General features: G+C 31.8%; 2 protein-coding genes across 3 annotated transcripts in view; both read right to left on the bottom strand.

The window, feature by feature from the left end:
• The window catches only part of LOC105258978 (leucine-rich repeat and calponin homology domain-containing protein 1), a 38311-nt gene extending 24185 nt beyond the window's left edge, over positions 1-14126 (bottom strand). The window contains exon 1 of one of the 2 annotated variants that reach the window (XM_020029918.2): positions 13680-14126. In XM_020029918.2, the coding sequence (XP_019885477.1) occupies positions 13680-13866 (187 nt within the window). In that variant the 5' untranslated portion in view covers positions 13867-14126. The remainder of the gene's footprint in view (positions 1-13679) is intronic. The other variant, XM_011270612.3, reaches the window with a different exon arrangement.
• A 362-nt stretch (positions 14127-14488) lies between these two features.
• LOC105258977 (elongation factor G, mitochondrial) lies at positions 14489-18272 on the bottom strand. The gene is made up of 9 exons (XM_011270611.3): positions 18064-18272; positions 17814-17972; positions 17118-17616; positions 16758-17022; positions 16447-16618; positions 16042-16332; positions 15764-15967; positions 15303-15614; positions 14489-15182 (listed from the first exon to the last, which is right to left on the bottom strand). The coding sequence occupies exons 1-9, from the start codon at positions 18136-18138 to the stop codon at positions 14916-14918; spliced, it is 2244 nt and encodes a 747-aa protein (XP_011268913.1). The 5' UTR covers positions 18139-18272; the 3' UTR covers positions 14489-14915.
• Between the last annotated feature and the right edge of the window lie 109 nt (positions 18273-18381).

Here is an 18381-nt window from a genome sequence, read left to right as displayed (position 1 = left end):
GTTACACGTATAAAATATAACATCAAAAAATAAATGAAAATTTTTTTCAATTATTTAGAAACATTATTTCGCATAATAAACAAATGTATGAAATGTGTAAAATTTTTTTTCTACATACAATTAAAAACTTTCTCGCAATATTAACTCACAATAATATTATCTAAATTTTGTTCGCACAATATGGATTTATAATTTTAATTTTAGAGGATTTGCGACTTAAAATCCATAAAAAAGTAAGATTCAATCATATAGAAGTATATCCACAAATTTTTCACATCAAATTTTTTGTAAGTTATGTACGCAAATTGCGTTTGTCAAGAACATATCATAGAAGGGAGAAATAGGAAAAGAGAGAAAGATTGATAACCTCGTTGATAACCTCTAGTTTTTATCTTTTATCAGATAAAGTTCGTGCAATGGAAGCACCATGGTAAGTTCACACAATGAGATCGGAAGATGCGATATTGTACATGTGCAACAATGGGTAGCACGAGATAACTGCACTTTCGATAGTGCAGTCGACCGACATTGACAATTCTTAGCAAATCGGTCAAATGAAGTCTATAATTGTTTCGAGGTTGATTCTATTAAGAGGTATATATAGTATAAAACTGAATTATTCGCGTCTCTTTAATCTGCTCTTGTCAAATTATATAAAATTGGTCGGTTATTGTTAAATAAACTGATATTTTTTCGCACAGTTAATTTCGTACAGAAAATTTCTTAAAAACTTTACCATTAAATTTTATTCTCTACTAGTAGAATGACCTGTACAAAAAGGCATTTTAAAATTTATCAACAGTTTTATATATATGTCCACGAGACGATTACAGGTCGCGACCTGGATACGTGACTAACGCGCGATTAAATTCGTACGAATGAAAAATGTTGAATGATCTCTGCGAGATGGAATCACATGAAATTTAATTATTTGCCCAGATGAGAAATAACCATGTTATTTTTATTAAACTACATAATTTTAGAATTAATCTTTTTTTCTCAATTTTAATAGGTACATTTTTATCTATGTTTCATCAACATTAAAAAGTCAGACTTCGGGTCAAGTTTGAGCAAAAAAGTGATACTAGTAGTGCTACGTGACATTGCTGAGAAATAAAGCGTTAAAATGATGTCACTGTACATGTGTTGAGAAGCTAAAACAGAGATAAATTTATTTTTCTTATCTATTCTGATCATTTCTAAGTTTAAAATAAAAATAAATATAGGTGTAAGAGAAAGGAAAAAAAGCCACAGCATAATTTAAAAAAATAGATCTAATGATAAAATACGCGTTTTAAAGAAAAATAACGCGTCGCATCGATTATTGGAGAAAATAAAAAGATTAAATCTTGGCAAAGTGACGTCACAGTTTTGTTTCTAAAAATGTCTCTGAATGCATAGCTATTTATATGTGTCTAAGATAAAACGTAATAAAAACCTAATATTATGTCATGTGTAATATTATGTGTTGTTGTGTTGAAACATGTATAACGATGATCAAAAGGAATGTTGTGATATAATCGTTCCTCGCGTGAGTTTTCTCAAAGTGATAAAAGCTGGCTGAAAATAGCAAATTAATTGAAAAATCTGTATAGAAAAGAGCTATTTTTAATTTCGAGCGCATCCTCATCGATCGATCACTCCTAGATTAAACGCTGGGTAACGACGACCAGTCTTTATATTGCTCGTAAATATCAAGGATGGGCAATGAAACGGTGACGCGACGTAAAGCTAAATGTCTTTTGCATCGTTGTATGTAGCAAGTGTAAATATGTAATTGTACACACATAAGCATGTAACGATAGCCGTTGGTGCCGCAATGCAAATTTATTTGTAGATAAAACGGAAGAGCTCCGACTTTAAAGTCGATAGATCGATATATGGGTCATATATCATATCGATAGACGCAGTCATGTCATGTTTATTAGACATCATACATACCTTACTTTACTTACATACCTACTATTACATATTACTTACTAAACCAAATTTTTTTTTATATTGCTTATACGTGTGTTGACATGCACACATTTATAAGAAAAATAGCTAATAATGATTAATTGACAATTAACAGCTGATATGCGCGGGAGCATTTTATAAATTTAAAGAAAATTTTTCAATTTATTTTTCTCATATAGAATATTTATGAGTGATAGTAGATAACTTTTACAGAAACTATTGATTTTAGTAAAAACTTGATTTTAATAAAAAGAAAACCTTTATTATCTAAAAATAATTTTATACAGCTCAAAACATGCGGAATTTTATCTACTCCGTTTCTAAAATAAAAAAAATTGATATTTTAATCATTCTCAAATGCATACTTTCCCTCTTAAGATCTAATATAATCTTTATGATGAGGGGTACTTTATGAGATTAGAAAATTACGCCAAAGGAATTCTAAACTTGCAGAATCAATTTACGTAGGTTGTACACATGATTGAAACAAAAACACAGTGGAAGCTAATCGCCGTTATTTATGACCCAAGCGAAAGGTTCTCTTTTGCGTTATACACGGTGACATTTGAAATACGGTTGAACGCGTTCGACAGGATGTGCCTCTGCCGCCCTGGTTTCCTTAGCATGTATGTTTTCCTGACATTTTCAAGTCTTTAAGCACTCGGCGTAAATGATGCAAACAAAGCGATCCACTTCTATAATAATCGAGTACACAATTGCGATGTATGTACGCAAATATTGCATTATCTCTCCCTTTTTCTCTCCTAAAAATATATATTTTTTAAATATCGTGCCATCTTCTTACAGATCTAACATTATCTGTTTATTGAAAATATGCATTATTTTTCAAAAAATGATGGTCAACTACATCTTGATATATTAGTCATACAAAGAAAAATTAGTGCAATTTTGCATTTTGATAAATATAAACGATTATAGTGGAATCATTTCGCGTACGTAACTGTTAAAATCTATTAATTCTGTTACATAAATTAATCTGCTAATGTAAATATCATAAAACGTTCTATTTATATATTTGATATTGTAAATGTGCCTACGAATATCTAGCGATGATATCGTAGTGATAAAAGTAAAAGTTGGTAAGCGTAATATCGCGAATATCGGTGAAAAGGAAAAAGGGTTCAGCGAGCCATGACTGGCATAGCTTTCTTCTAAGCTATCGATAATCCACGGGAGATACTTTATCTTCAAACAACGAGTGCATCAGAGCGACGAGGGTTGGTGCAATTTCTTCACAAAGGAGCTACTTATAAACCGTGAATACGCTTTTTGGACCAATAACTTTCGAGAGCTTTTGCCGCTTTTCAATAAATCTTGTTAATAGAATAAAAGATAAATTATGGTTAGAAGTGATATTCTCGTATATGAATCAAAAAATGAATAGAAATTAATGGGCCGTGATTAAATTCCATGAAATTAAATTATGTTTTTATGAAGGGAAAAACGCTGAAACATGCTTTCTTACATAATATTGTTCTGTAAATTGTTAGAGATAAAATCAATTAAAGTAATAACTTTAATTAATTTGAGGTTGCTAGAGAGAAAAAGAGAGATAGAGAATCTGCAAAATTTCAGTTAACTTTAATCGATGCTTTATAAAAATAATCTGTGCAATTACAGCACATAAATAGAATATACTATATTTTTTTTTATTAACGAAAAGTTGCTAGCGCGTTTCGTATCATTTTTATGAATAGCTGCGTATTATGACATATACATTAATTACTGCATTATGCATTAGATAATAAGCACTATTAACACAAAATTTGTGACGCTACATACCGAGCTGGGATGATATTAGTGCGGCCCTGCGATAGAGTTAATTATAACTCGGCAACGAAACCATGTTGCCTTGCACATGCGATACACAAGAGGAATGATGGCGTATGTGATACAGTGACACGCGGTCTGAATGACAGAACTTTAAATCTCTATGAATATCAAAAAATGCATAAAAAATCTACCTTATTACGATATGTTATTTCGTATTACAGAGAATGAATACTTGATGGCAATATGAACAGTTATTGAATTAGTATGAATAATTACTGAAAAATCAAGTGAGCAATTGAAAATTTTTGAATAAATCAAACGATAAAATCTGCACTATCAAAATTATTTGAACAAATTGTAATATTACAAATTGAGATAATTATAGAGTTTTTTAAAATATTTTTCTATTTTCTTTTTTTAATAGAGCTTCATAAATCTGAAGCGAGTTTATATAAAACTTGAATAATTAGAAAAAACCTTAAAAGAACAATAAAAGTTTCGTAAGATTTTTTCAAAATAACATTTATCTATTTCAATAAATTATAAATTTAATAATACATATTTTAAGTAAACGATTATTCATACAAAAAGCAATATTATTTTATGTAGATTGACGCAAGAAAAATATAAAAAATAAAAAATATAACAAATATTTAAATATATAAAATATTTTAATACAAAAAATAAAGATTAAAAATAAAGATTAAAAATGCGAATGTATAAAGTAAAAATAATTGATCTAGAAACGAAATAATTTGAAATACATATCATAAGAGCTATAAAAAATCTTGCCAATAATAAATCTTACTTTACGGGACTTTTGAAACTACGCTACATTCCAGCGATTTCATTTATTTTTCCGCTAGAATTTTATGTTTTACCCATTGTATAGTAATTAAAGTCTCATATCGTGCTAGATGCAAAGGTGTTGAATTAATATTCCTCATTAAGAAGCTGCTATAAACTCGCGTGCTTGCTCGCGCGTGCGGCACTAATTCGCGAAGGCGATATATTCGCATTCAGGAGGCATCTGAATTCATGAAAGCTGTGGAATAATCGCCGACCGATTTGTATTATCTACCAATGCGTAAAATAAACAGTGTATTATTCCCAGATAATTAGCCGCGAGTTATTATCATTACGATGGTACAGCTCTCGATCGTAAAATCGTGTATAAGCCTTCGAATATATAAACTGTCTTTCTCATTATTTTTCATCCGCGAAATTGAAATTTTGATATTAAAATCAGTTTTCTATTTTATATAGCAAATATTGAATATATCGTAATATATAATATATAATATATAATCTTCTGATGTTAAAATGAAATGAGAATCGAATCATTTTTAGATATTTTGCACTTGTATTTCGTATCCATCTACCTCTAGCTACCCTTAAAATATCATTCTACCTCACGAAATTATAATAATATTTCGATATTATTTAAATTTCCTCTAAAACTCCATGTGCAACTTAGATTCTAATAAACTATGGATAGCATTGCTATCAATACCGGAGGAAATGCCTGATTTCTCACAGTCGCCGGTGCATTATATGCACAAGCACAGGACAATAAACGCGTGTGGCGGTCCGGAGGCACGCGAGAGATGACGACACAACGCCGTATCGGGTGCATTCATCGTGTTTGGTCTCGGCGCACGTGCGACGCGAGGCACAGACCTCAGATGCGACAGAGTCTGGACTGTCTCGTTACAAACACGACGGAGATCGGGGACGCGCGAAGTCTCGTGCCAAATGCGGCACGAGAGATCGTGTCTTCATTCATATTCGCCATCGGACGCGAACAAATTAGGGAGAAGGCTCTCTCACAGCTGGGAGTCTCGGAAAGAAATTAATTAATCACGATGCGTAAGTACGTCAGACGACGCCTTACCATACGAAATAATAGTGATTACTCCTTAATTTTTTTTAGTGCAATAAAAAGGTTAAATGATAAAAATTTTGTATTGATTTTTATAAAGTATAGTGATAGTGTTTTCAATTTGTTTTCAAATTTTTCATTACATTTATTATTTATTCCGCGTAAAAAGAACATGATGGGATATAAATGATTCTAAAAATATAGAAGGCTAGAGAAATACACATAATAACAAGATACTCTTGTGCGAGAGTGTTTATTCTATGTCGTTATTTGCTTTTCTATCACACAGTCTACAATCGCAATTGATCGATATACACTTTAGTGCATCTGGCGACGGTTTGTTTGGCATTTATCGATTTTGATAAATATTTATATGATGCTAGATAAATATACATTACTTTAAAATTGTATCATGAAATAATATTAATTGTTATTTTAATAGAAAGGAAAGTCGTTTGTATTATTCTTAAATATGATAAATAAATGATATGTTCTTTATAAACAGCATGTCACACAAAATATCCAAATCGCATATCAAATTGATATATGTCGTATGTGTAAGAGTTCCTCGAACTTTGGATGTTTCGCAAGGGAATGTCTCGTTAGAGTCTCTTTAGACAAGTATAAGTGCTTCGAATAAACGATAAAACCGGATTACGTTAACGAATTTCGCTTCACTGTGACACAACTCAACTCTAGAATCGCTCATTAAATCTTTTTCCGATTAAATGTTAGTATTTTTATATTCTCTCTATAAAATTTATGTTTTAAACCGTGAAAATATCATATTTATTATGTTTTATATTTATCTTGAAATAACTTTAAAACGCTCATAATCAAATAATAAAGCTTGATAAATTAAACTGATGTATTAAATTTGATATATCAAATTTACTTTTATATTACAAACTTATTATACATCAACATACCAATCAAATATTATTAATAAAGTTTATGTATAATAATCATCAATAAAATAATTGGCATGTCCACATATATTAATTACTGCTCCTAATAATTGATACTATATCATATGTTATTTTCTTCACACATTGAGAATAACGTTGTCCCTTGGTTCAACTAAAACCGTTATCATTTCATTGCATTAGTACTCTAGGATTAATACGGCGCGCGCTCTGACACACTCCAGGGTACTCTAGCCCATTCCCCAGCTTGTCATGTTTCTCTCTAGCGTACAGTAAGTATAATACCGTCGTATTTAAGTTTGCTGAGAGAGTAGTATAAGCTGAACAGCTTCGATGTTGACAAACGAAACTCGCGAGAGTAGTGGCGCCATGGTAAACCCCCTAGTATAACACGTTATAAAGTTATCGACCTGTTGGCACCCCTGCCTCTGCAGCTGCGGTGTCTCTATCTTTAGCTTGAACGTGCACGGATGTCTCTCTTACATCCCCGCGCGCACGCAAGTCGCTCCACCCCGTAAAAATGCGGCACCCTCACGAGCAGGACCAGCGTGGCACGTTTCGATATCGCTGGAGATAATTCGGAGGGTCGTCATCGCCCTTGTATATTTCGTGTGCTGTTTGGATTTTTCTGAGCTAAAGAGAGACTGAAGAGTGTCTAAGAAAGTTCGGGACGAAAAGATCCTTTCGATTATTCAACACTGAATTCAAGCAGAAGAATTCATAAGATATTTCTCTTCTCAAGATATATTTGATATTTGCATTTTCCTCTCGAGAGATCTGTAACATATATTTCCTCTCGGATTATAAGATTCTTCGCGCACATTTAACAGATATAAGTGAAGTAATTTTAAAAAAACTCTATCCACAAGATATGAATCTTATTAATTTTCTAATCTGTTGATTTATCAATGCATCATATAGAATCATGTTATCATGTAGAATGATCTATATTTTCCTCGTTATCATATAATTAATAATGAATTATGTATTTATGAAAATATCATTTTGCTTATTATTATCTGTTATAACGTTTCAATAATTTAGAGAATAATTTCCTGTTATGACAATCACTTATATATGCTTTCTATCGATTTTCGCGAAATTAATTTCTAAAATTCGATATAACGCGTCGTTACAAAGTTCCACGTTTTACGATTAATTAATTGCAAATAATCAATATAATGAACGCAAATAACATGTTTGAAATGTATTCTATTCTTGGCATATCGATCAGAATTTTTTTAAGACGCTCAAATATTACAGACGCGAAGAAATTGTCCTAAAGCGATTCGAGAAGGAAACGTTTTCGTTGCGGTTGGCCGATTCTTCGTTGCGCGACAGCTGTTACAGAGTCAGCGGGCAAAGAAAGAGAGAGCAAAGAAAGCAAATAATAACGAAGTGATCCGCTGAAAAGTGAAGTGCAATCGCACACACTATCGCACTCGGATGCGCTCGTGCTCCAACTTTTTCGAGTCTTTCGACAGTTATTTCACGCGTGCAAGCGTAACTTGTCGAAATGCACATTGAAAATATTTTGTAGAAAATATTTTGCTGAACGTTATATTATTATATTGAATTTAATTTTCTTTAAAGCAAAAGCAATAAAAAAGAAATTACGGTATCACAAAGATAAGAGAAAATATGCAAGTTTTTTTACGCAATGATAGTAATTAGACGGCATTAATGATCGAAGATAACTACTACTAGTTTATGATGTGACTATTATGCAATAGTTCAACGTATGATAAAAGTCCGATACATTCATGCTCGACTAATTAGACGATTAAGATGTCTGATACGACGATTGCTCGGTGAAGTTACAAACTTTATTTTACGCACTGTTGCTCTTTGATTTCTTCCATCGATAGTGAGTTAATGCAATCTGTATTGTTGCATGTTGAATGATAAGACGATATTTATTCGATAATTTGATTATGATAAATGAAATGAAAGATTATAGAGACTTGAAAGAAAATTAAAGTTACATTACAAAATAGTATGCTTCTCTAAGCAAGGTAATTAAATGATCAAATGAAAAGATATACGCGAGAAGCACTATTACGTGTTCAACAGAATGTTTCTTACAATCAACGGCGTAAACTTGCAGTTATAACGATCGATAAAAAAATTTATATGTTTGTTTTCAGTGGCGCAGACGAAAAAATACACCATAAAGTATATTAAGGGACACCATCAATTTTGCTAAAGCGAGTACCACGAAATATATAGTACCGTGTCGTGTCATTTATTTAAGTTTCCGGACTGCTAGAAACGGATACAAATGCGGGGATGTTCGTGAAAATTCGATATAACCTGACTGCAAACTTGTTCGATACGTATGTTATTCGAAGTCCTTGTAACAAGACCGCGGACACACAAGCGTACGGATCGTAACTGCGTCGACGAAATTGCATTTGGCACAGGAGATCGCGTAGAATGCCAAGGCATTCCGATCATCGTGAAAACGTCAGCGCGAATTTCGTTCCCGCAACTGCAGACACATTTTAAAATCCACAAAGCGAAGTGCCGGACATCCCCCGCTGACTGAATTATCTGCCTGTAATGGTGCATAAAGAGGGACGACACGGAAAGGGATGTCGCACCCTTCTTCTTTATCTAAAGAAGAATGTGCGCGGTACACCGTGACATAATCGATAACAGCTCTGACCGAATGCGTATTATATGCGACGAGAAGGCGAGATGATAAAAAATATTAGTATCCTTTGGGAAGAGAAAGACGTACCCGAGATAAATTTTTCGAATTTTATGAAATGTCAAATGATGAAAATAGGATTATCTAATTTTGGAATATTTTATTATTATAATATATTAATATAACACTAATATATATTATTATTATTAATAAAATATAAATATCGATTCAATTCTATAAATTGTGAATGAAGTTTAGTGAAAAAATACACGAGAAAATATTACGAAATATTTTCTTCTATAATTAAAATTAAGTTTGTCAAGCACTAGAACGATATATTTATTCTGAAAAGAGAGATATTTTTCGGAGAAGAGAAGAAACGTAACGTTAATTGGTACGCGTGCATATTTCATTCTGGTGTCCGATATGGAATAAGCTATCAGATATCTCATCAAGGCTGACTGAACTGACCTGGGGTCCGTTAATAAAGTTACGTCCCCTCTCTCACGGGACTCGTAAGATGGGCGAGCGAGGGACAGTTCGATAATGCTCGGGAAAATAGTAAAAAAGTCCCCTACCATGGAATATCACCGATTCATTCTCCAGGGAAACGTCAATCTATGATTCTAGTCCATTTCCCGACGAACGTCATCGAAATTCGATGAGCCCGCTGTTCGGTCGGATTAAAGATTGTGACAGAAGGATATATGCAAATATCGCGTTATTTTTATAATGGTAACATATTTTTCTGAAAATAATTAAAATAAAATGTGCAATATTTTTTTAAGATATAATTAAAATAAAACGTATTGTGTGCCATCTCTATGTGTATATGTATGAGTTATCGCGTTTCAGAATTACTTTTTACAAAAAAAAGTATGAATAAGAAATCAACAAGAAAGCGTCTGCACTTTCTCCGAGTGTCAGTGTGCTAAATAATGCGAGTCGTTGATTATCATTCGTCCAACCGTTAATTATATGCGGTGAAAATATGGGGCACTGGATTTTCAAATTGCTTTAATGGGAACATTCTCCAGTTTGAAACACGAAAGTAAGATCGTTATTGCTATCTATTAATCCACGAAAGTGTAACCATAATTGAAAATTGTGAATAACGATTGGAAAAACTTCACGTGCAATGTTATCTCACATTCCTGACATTACAGGCATTATACTGAATAAGCGAGTACGTGTAACACGCGTAAGAAAAAAAGTGTGAGTACGCACGACACCGCGAATATACTATATAGCATTCTGCTTAAGAATTATGAATCAGCATCGTAGAATCTAATCAATGTATAACAGCGAACGCATGAAATTATTCCGCGAATTAGAGTCGATTGAATTCTTTCGCAATATCGATGAATAGCCTGTAATTTATTGCCTTTAATATTATATCCATGGGTGTTGACCCAGATATTCATCTAATATATACACACGTACACTTATATTATTTCTTACAAAATCTTATACACATATATATTACTAATATAAAAATCGAATAAATTTTAACTGTCTTAAAAAAATAATGTAAATCATCAATCGAAAAATTAAACCTCACATTTGTCGTATCATTATTTATAATACATGTATTTTAATTAAATAATATTTTAAATAATATTTTAATTATTATTTTAATTAATATTTTAATTAAATAATATTTTAAATTTATTAAATATGACAATATATATGAGCATAAGTAGCGAATAATTTTAAAATGTTCGTCTCTCTCTCTCTCGTGTTTTATGTTAAAATATCTTGCAAGTGTATATATATTATATTATATAATATTAGTGACTCGTGTTAATAATTAATATAATTATATAATTGCCAATTATTTCACTTTTTTATCGAAGTGCAGAAATCGCAGATGCAAAAGCGACAGTTGAAGTAATTCCATCTTAATGAAATAAGCGTGAGAGACAAAGACGAAACGTCTGTCGATACTTTGCAAGTTTTGTTACTGTCAAGTGTCAGCGACGTATCGACAACGTCGAAACTTGGCACATTCTTAGCGAACTTAATTCTCGTTACTCTTGGAATATTATCGGCTGTTCGACATGTATTTATTACAGCGACAGGAAACACTGGGTGCGCCGAGATAACGCGGTTCCTGCGGCACGTTCAGACCGAACCCCCGGTGATAAAAGGAGAACCAGGACGTCGATCTATCGGGCGGGAAAATTATAACGCGCGGAAAGTCTCCTTTGTGCACGACACGAAAGAGTTGCGGACACGATTGCACGCTCTTGGCGCACACGATGTTTATACACGGCGCGACAGAAATAAGTCCCTCCGCGGATGCATAACTTTGGCGCATAATTTCGTTTCAGAGCGCGGTTCTTTCTCATTTTTTCATATCTTTCTATTTCGAGACTATTATGTCACATTGATTCTTTTTACGATTACGCGGATGAGATCAGAAGGAAAAGAAATGTTTTAAATAAAAGCAAAAATATTAAAATTATTTGTAGATATTTACTACTAACATTTTTGTCGTAACTAAATTTGCTTGGACTTTTAAATCAACAAGGAAAAGAAATATTGAAAAAAAGAGAAAATATTAAAATTACTTGGAGAGATATTTACTTTATATATTAATATTTTTGTAATTAAATTGTATGTAAATTAAATTTGTATGTAACTTGTACTTTGACTTTTCAATGGAAAAACATAACGCTACATCATTTAATCAAGATATATTAAGATATTAAGAATATGTTATTTACATAGATTGTATGTCATGTTTGCATATTATTTTGTCTCGCAAGTGAAAAAAAGCATGGTATAAATATGTTGTATAAACCTTGCTATATAAAGATCCCACGAGTTTACATTTCTGTAGTCTGTTTTATATTCTGCAGTCTGTGTTCATTTGATATGTTTTTATTTCGATATAAACACACACACATGTCTTGTCTCTGCATATGATAATGAAATATGTCAGTCTAAATTTTGTATTCTTTCTGTGAATTTTTACTTAAAGTTCGTAATTTTCTATTTTTATTTTATTTTTTTCCCTAATTTTTTTGTTAAAAAGTATTGATGTGACTATTATTTGTAAAAGCTTTTACATTCTTTTTGCTCATCTGAAATTTGAATTTCACGTAGGAATTCAACTGCAAAAATAGCACAATCAAAAGAAGAATTTTTAATATCTGCAGGAATTATTTCAAGAGAAACGAATTAACCCGTAAATATTCGTTCCGCTTAATCCTAGTTTTAAATTGTCTCAGTATTATGATTAAATTATATTTATCTACATCATGGATGTTTTTCTTCGAAGTGTCATGAAGAATAAAAAATCCATTTTAATTTATTTGTAATGCTCCTTTATTATAATGTGTGACTATTTTTCCTTTTACTTTGTAACTTGTTAATAAAAGTTACAATGTCATTTATTTATTGATCCTATTGCGTATATACATCAGTTGAATATTTCAATTGTTTTATGCGTTGAAAGTCATTATTTTGATCGATAAAATATAAATTTTATCAGTCAAAGTGATTATCTTATTCAAATTTAATTATTGCACTGTGCATCCGAAAAACGATTAAAATACAATAAATATTTATGTACGTCACATATGTACTTCAAACGTAAAATCGAAACGAGTCTCGAGAAGAATCGATGTTAAGCATAATAAATGCGCAATAAAAGTGCGAATTTCGTTCGTAAATGCGTTTTCAAATCGTCGTCGGAATGTTTAATAAATCTGCCAGCACTATACGTTGCTAAAGCTCTACAATCAGCTGCAATTATCGGTGAATAATGCACGCCAGGTGTCGAGAACCTGGCAGGTGCACGCGTATTAGGTAATGCTTAAAAGTTCTGTGGTCAATGCACTGACACGAACGGTACATATGTATTCGGTTGTTAAATAACCAAAAGCTAGATTTAATAGCATTCCATATATATAATACATATTCATTGACACGAAACATAATATCTTTGTAAGTAATTCTCTCTATTGTAAACTTTCCGACAGGAATAAATCCAAATAAATCTTTCTATGGAAAATGCAGATTCGATAGGAATACTCTACTTCGGATGTCACAGAAAAATTTTTAACCGACAATTCACATGATGTCAAATTTTAAAAAATCTTTAAAAAAATGTTTCAAGTTACGCGAAGCAAGTATTGTTTCGAGAATTGAAATAGATATTACGAATATAATAAACTAACAATGAGTGTTAACTTACAAATACACGAAAAATTATTTGCGAATATATGTATTTATGAATTTGCCGTGTCCTGCGTATCCTTGTGACGTAAGAGAGCGAAAAAGCGCGCACACAAAAACAAACAAAAATGTCCACCAAACAGAATTCGGATCAATCGCGTGCGTTACCGCGTATACGTATTCCTCTGTATACTTGACATTCGCGAATATTTGTACGATCATTCCTGGTAAAATCGACCTGATCGAAAATAGCGAAAAAAAATGGATCAAATCGACTCACCAGCGATCACAGTGTCCTGCAGGTTGTACTTGGCCGCGCCGGCTTTCCCGACCTTCGGAAAGTCCTTGAGCTTGCGACCGCTGAGTTTGAGTTCGCCGCTCAGGTGCGCCTCCTCCAGGATTCGTTCGAGGCTCCTGGTGAGCTGCTTCTGTATGTGGCCGCTCATGTTCGACGCAACCATCGCCATATTACATTTTTCGGACACGGGCACACGCGGCACGACTGCACGCACGGCTTTGGCGATACGCAGCGACCGAGGACAAGAGGGTGCGTCTCCCCCGGCGAAGCACACTCGCGGCGACGCGCTCCGATCTCGTGCTCGAGAACGCGACAGAGGGTAGAAGACGCGCGACGCAACCTCCCCCCCAATCTATCAGGACGCGACTGATAGGCCGCGCTGCGCGTCGCACTGTGCGCCGCGATGCACTCCACCTGAGCGCCATCTTGTATCGTCGCCATGACAACCGTCTCTCGGTCTCTTAGTATTTATTTATTTATGTATACATATAGTAGTGTACAGTTATACTTCTATATATATAATTATATATAATATATATCATTTATATATTAATATATATATATTTTTTCCATATATTAAATTAAATATAATAGATAAAAGTTTATAATAGAGTTACTTATTACATTTTTAACATTCAAAATAAAAGCATTGGAGGGAAAAAATAAGAAACAAGATTTGAAAAAAAAAAAAAAAAAAAAAAAAAAAAAATATATATATATATATATATATATATATATATATATATATACAGACAAAGAGAATACGTTATCGTATATATTTAATATATTTAAAAATACAGAAACAGAGAAAGCTGATGTTGAAACTAAATTTTATGTTATAAACGAAAATCGCGCACGGGAGAGATAATGAGAAATACAATATAGGAAATACAATACAATACAATATTTTGTTGTACATTTCTCTGTAGCTAGAAATTATTTTCTATGTATTTATTTTGTATTTTATATATCACACATTTTCGACATGAACTAATCCGCTCAATACATTCACTCTGTCAAAATTGCCAATTATACAATTATACAAATTGCATTCATCAACTTTCTATTATTATAATAAATTAATTCATTACTATATCTTAATAGTTTACATTAAGTAAATATTTAGATATAATAAAACATGAATATTACCATGATACATTTATAGCTTTCACGATAATATTGCGCAATTTTTCACTAGACATACCTAATGCTCTATAATCAATTTTTTGATTTCTGAGCTACTACAATTCCTTGTGATTCTTGATATTGTCTAAGAAGTTCTTCTTGTACCTCTGGTAGGCAAGGACTGTATCTTGTATATTCCATAGTAAATTCTCCTTTACCTTGTGTAGTGGATCTTAATTCACCAGAGTAACCAAACATTTCATTAAGTGGTATTTCTGCAATGGCTGTGAACCATTCATCATTCGTTTCCGTTGACTTTATAATTCCTTTTCTTTTATTGATTTGTCCTAATACCACACCCTATAAAGGGCATATCATTTAAAAATTTAATTATGTAATATAAGGACATGTAAGTTTGTAGCCAAGAGGTAATAAATTATATAAATGCAAAATAAACTATATTAAGCAATATTATTGTACCTGAAATTCCTCAGGAGCCGTTATTTCGACCAACATAATTGGCTCTAAAATTCGCCAGCTACCAGTTTGAAATACATCTCTGACAGCACCTTGAGCAGCTTGGAAGAAAGCGAACTCCGAAGAATCGACACAATGGTGCATACCATCTATTATTCTGAATCGAACACCAGCAATTTTATGTCCACTGAGCATACCTTTCTCACACATAGCTCTGAAGCCTTTTTCTACACCCGGGATATATTGTTTTGGAACATTAGTCCCTATAGTTTCGTCCGAAAATTCGATATGTGTGTTCTTATGAGGTGGCAAGGGCTAAGAATAAGAAACAGAGAAATTTTTTTTTATAAATAAAATATTGTTTGAAAATTATTGAAAGATTATATGTACATACGCAAATAATATCTAATATCAATAAATATGATAAATATAAATAATAAAAAGATAATGCACATATTTCATACTTCCATAATTCCAGTCACACGAGCATATTGGCCAGCACCACCAGATTGTTTTTTATGAAGATAATCGAATTCACATGGTTCACATAAAGTTTCACGAAAAGAAACCTTTGGTTTTCCAAGAATGATTGGACAATTATATTCACGTTCTAATCGTTGTGCATAAATTTCCAAATGCAATTCTCCCATACCAGAAACTATACTTTCCTGAAAGAGACATGTCTTAGTAATATATATAAATATTTGCTAAAAATAATAATTTATTATATTAAAAATCTTACCTTATTATCGACATCATAGCTGAAACGCAAAGTTGGGTCTTCCTTAGTAAATCGACTAATACCTTTAGCAAAATTGTCTCGATCTTTCATATTTTTTGTTTGTATAGACATAGATACCACGGGATCAGGAACATAAATTGATTCCATTGATAATTTTAGCTTAGAATCTCTGACAAAAGTATCACCAGATGCACAATCTATGCCAAATAAAGCAAAAATATCCCCTGCATAGACTTCTGTCACATCTTCCATTTCATTTGAATGAAGCCGAACTAATCTTTGAGTTCGCACCTGAAAATAATAGAACATACAATTATCATAATAGTTTTTAAAGACTTTTTGAACATTTTAATGATAAATTATAAAGAAATGTGTGTGTATGTGTGTGTGTAAATATATAATTACCTTTTTTCTTGTTCTCGTATTGTATACGTTATCTGATTTTCTCAACATTCCTTGATAACAACGGAAATACGTTAATTGACCAAATTTACCAGCTTCCAATTTAAAAGCCAATCCAACAAAAGGATTTTTATCATCGCGATCAGAATTTAATAAAACTTTAGTACATTCTCCACTAATAAAAAATAAAAGATAAAGATATATTTAATAAAATAAACAATAGAGATATAAAATAAAATTTATCTTTAGGTACATAGTATATACACAAGTATTAATTATCAATATACAAAATCATTAATATACAAAATGCTTACTCAGATTTCTCTTGAAGAGCATAATTCTCTACTTCTCCTGGATTTGGTAAATAGTTAATTACTGCATCTAATAATGGCTGAACACCTTTATTTTTTAATGCAGTACCAACTAATACAGGTGTAAATTTTCTTTTCAAACAACTCCTACGTATAGCATCCATAATATCTTTCTCAGTTAACTTTGTATCACTTAAATATAATTCACCAAGTGTATCATCCACATTACTCAAGTGCTCAATTAATTCTTGCCTCTTTTCATTCACCTCTAAAAGATGTAACATTGTATATAATAACTTTGTAAAGCAAAAATAGAAAACAAACATATAAATATGACTTTGAGATCTAATTCTATATTCATACCTGTATTCATATCTTTTGGAATTTCAGCCTCTTTAACAACTTCCCCAAAATTTCCTTCAAAATAAATTGCTTTTTGAGAAATTAAATCAACTACTCCCTTTGTATTACTTTCCAGACCAATTGGTAATTGTAAAAATGCAGCATTATGATGTAATTTAGTTCTCATTTGCTGTAAGACTTTTTTTGGATTTGCACCCATCCTATCTAATTTATTGATAAATGCTAAGCAGGGTACATTGTATCTCTTCATCTGCCGATTTACAGTCAAAGTCTGTGATTGGACACCACCTACAGCACAAAGAACAAGTATAGCACCATCCAAAACACGTAGAGCTCTTTCAACTTCCACTGTAAAATCTACATGTCCAGGTGTGTCAATAATATTAATGTTATGATCTTTCCATAATGTGTATGTTGCGGCAGATTGAATAGTGATTCCTCTCTGCCTTTCCAATTCCATGCTGTCCATAGTTGCACCAACATTATCTTTTCCTTTTACCTAACAAACAATATATATAATATATATATATAACATAATATATATATATATATATATGTATATATTATGATGATCTCTATTTCATAGAAATATTATAATATAAATGTAGTAACATATACTTAACTTAGTTAATTTTATCTGCCTATTATATAAAAATAAACACTAAAAATATACAATAATTAAATTCTACAACTCACCTCATGCATTTCGGATATTCTACCGGTATAATATAAAATACGTTCGGTCAAGGTAGTTTTTCCAGAATCAATGTGAGCTGATATACCAATATTCCTGAGCTTTTCCAATGGTTTATGCTCGGCAAATTTAGCATGTGATGCCCAAGACCGCACATTTTGCTAAAAAAAAAAGTAATTTTCATAAGTCGCAAAATTTTCTATTTAACAAATACAAAACCAATTAGAAGAAAGTAAAGGTTATGAATCTTACTCCATAGATGAACGGATGTAGCTTTAATAATTGAGTTAAATTAATATTACGATTTAAAATATTCACAATAGTCATGATTATCAATTTTATCTAATACCAAGTAATTTTTTGTAGTTATAATATTTTTGTCAAAATTTTTTTTACGATGTTGCACGAAGCACACGCGATGTTCGACATTGCCGGGATTACACACTATATACATTGATACACACACACACATATCACATATATTGTCCATTGCAACCAAAGTTTCAATGACGTAACGCAACATATACTCGATTGAATTGACAAAGAACCTAAATATAAAACCTTTAAATA

The sequence above is a fragment of the Camponotus floridanus genome, unplaced genomic scaffold, assembly GCF_003227725.1.
Source record: "Camponotus floridanus strain SB8 unplaced genomic scaffold, Cflo_v7.5 scaffold12, whole genome shotgun sequence".
Taxonomy (NCBI): Eukaryota; Metazoa; Arthropoda; class Insecta; order Hymenoptera; family Formicidae; genus Camponotus; species Camponotus floridanus.
Note: the sequence above shows the minus strand (reverse complement) of the source record. Positions and strands in the feature narration are given on the sequence as shown.

Coding starts and splice junctions, on each gene's coding strand:
- LOC105258977 (XM_011270611.3), bottom strand. CDS start 18,138: ATGACTATTGTGAATATTTTAAATCGTAATATTAATTTAACTCAATTA. Junction 17,023..17,117: donor TCCAAAAGATATGAATACAG/GTATGAATATAG, acceptor TACATCTTTTAG/AGGTGAATGAAAAGAGGCAA. Junction 15,968..16,041: donor GCTATGATGTCGATAATAAG/GTAAGATTTTTA, acceptor TGTCTCTTTCAG/GAAAGTATAGTTTCTGGTAT.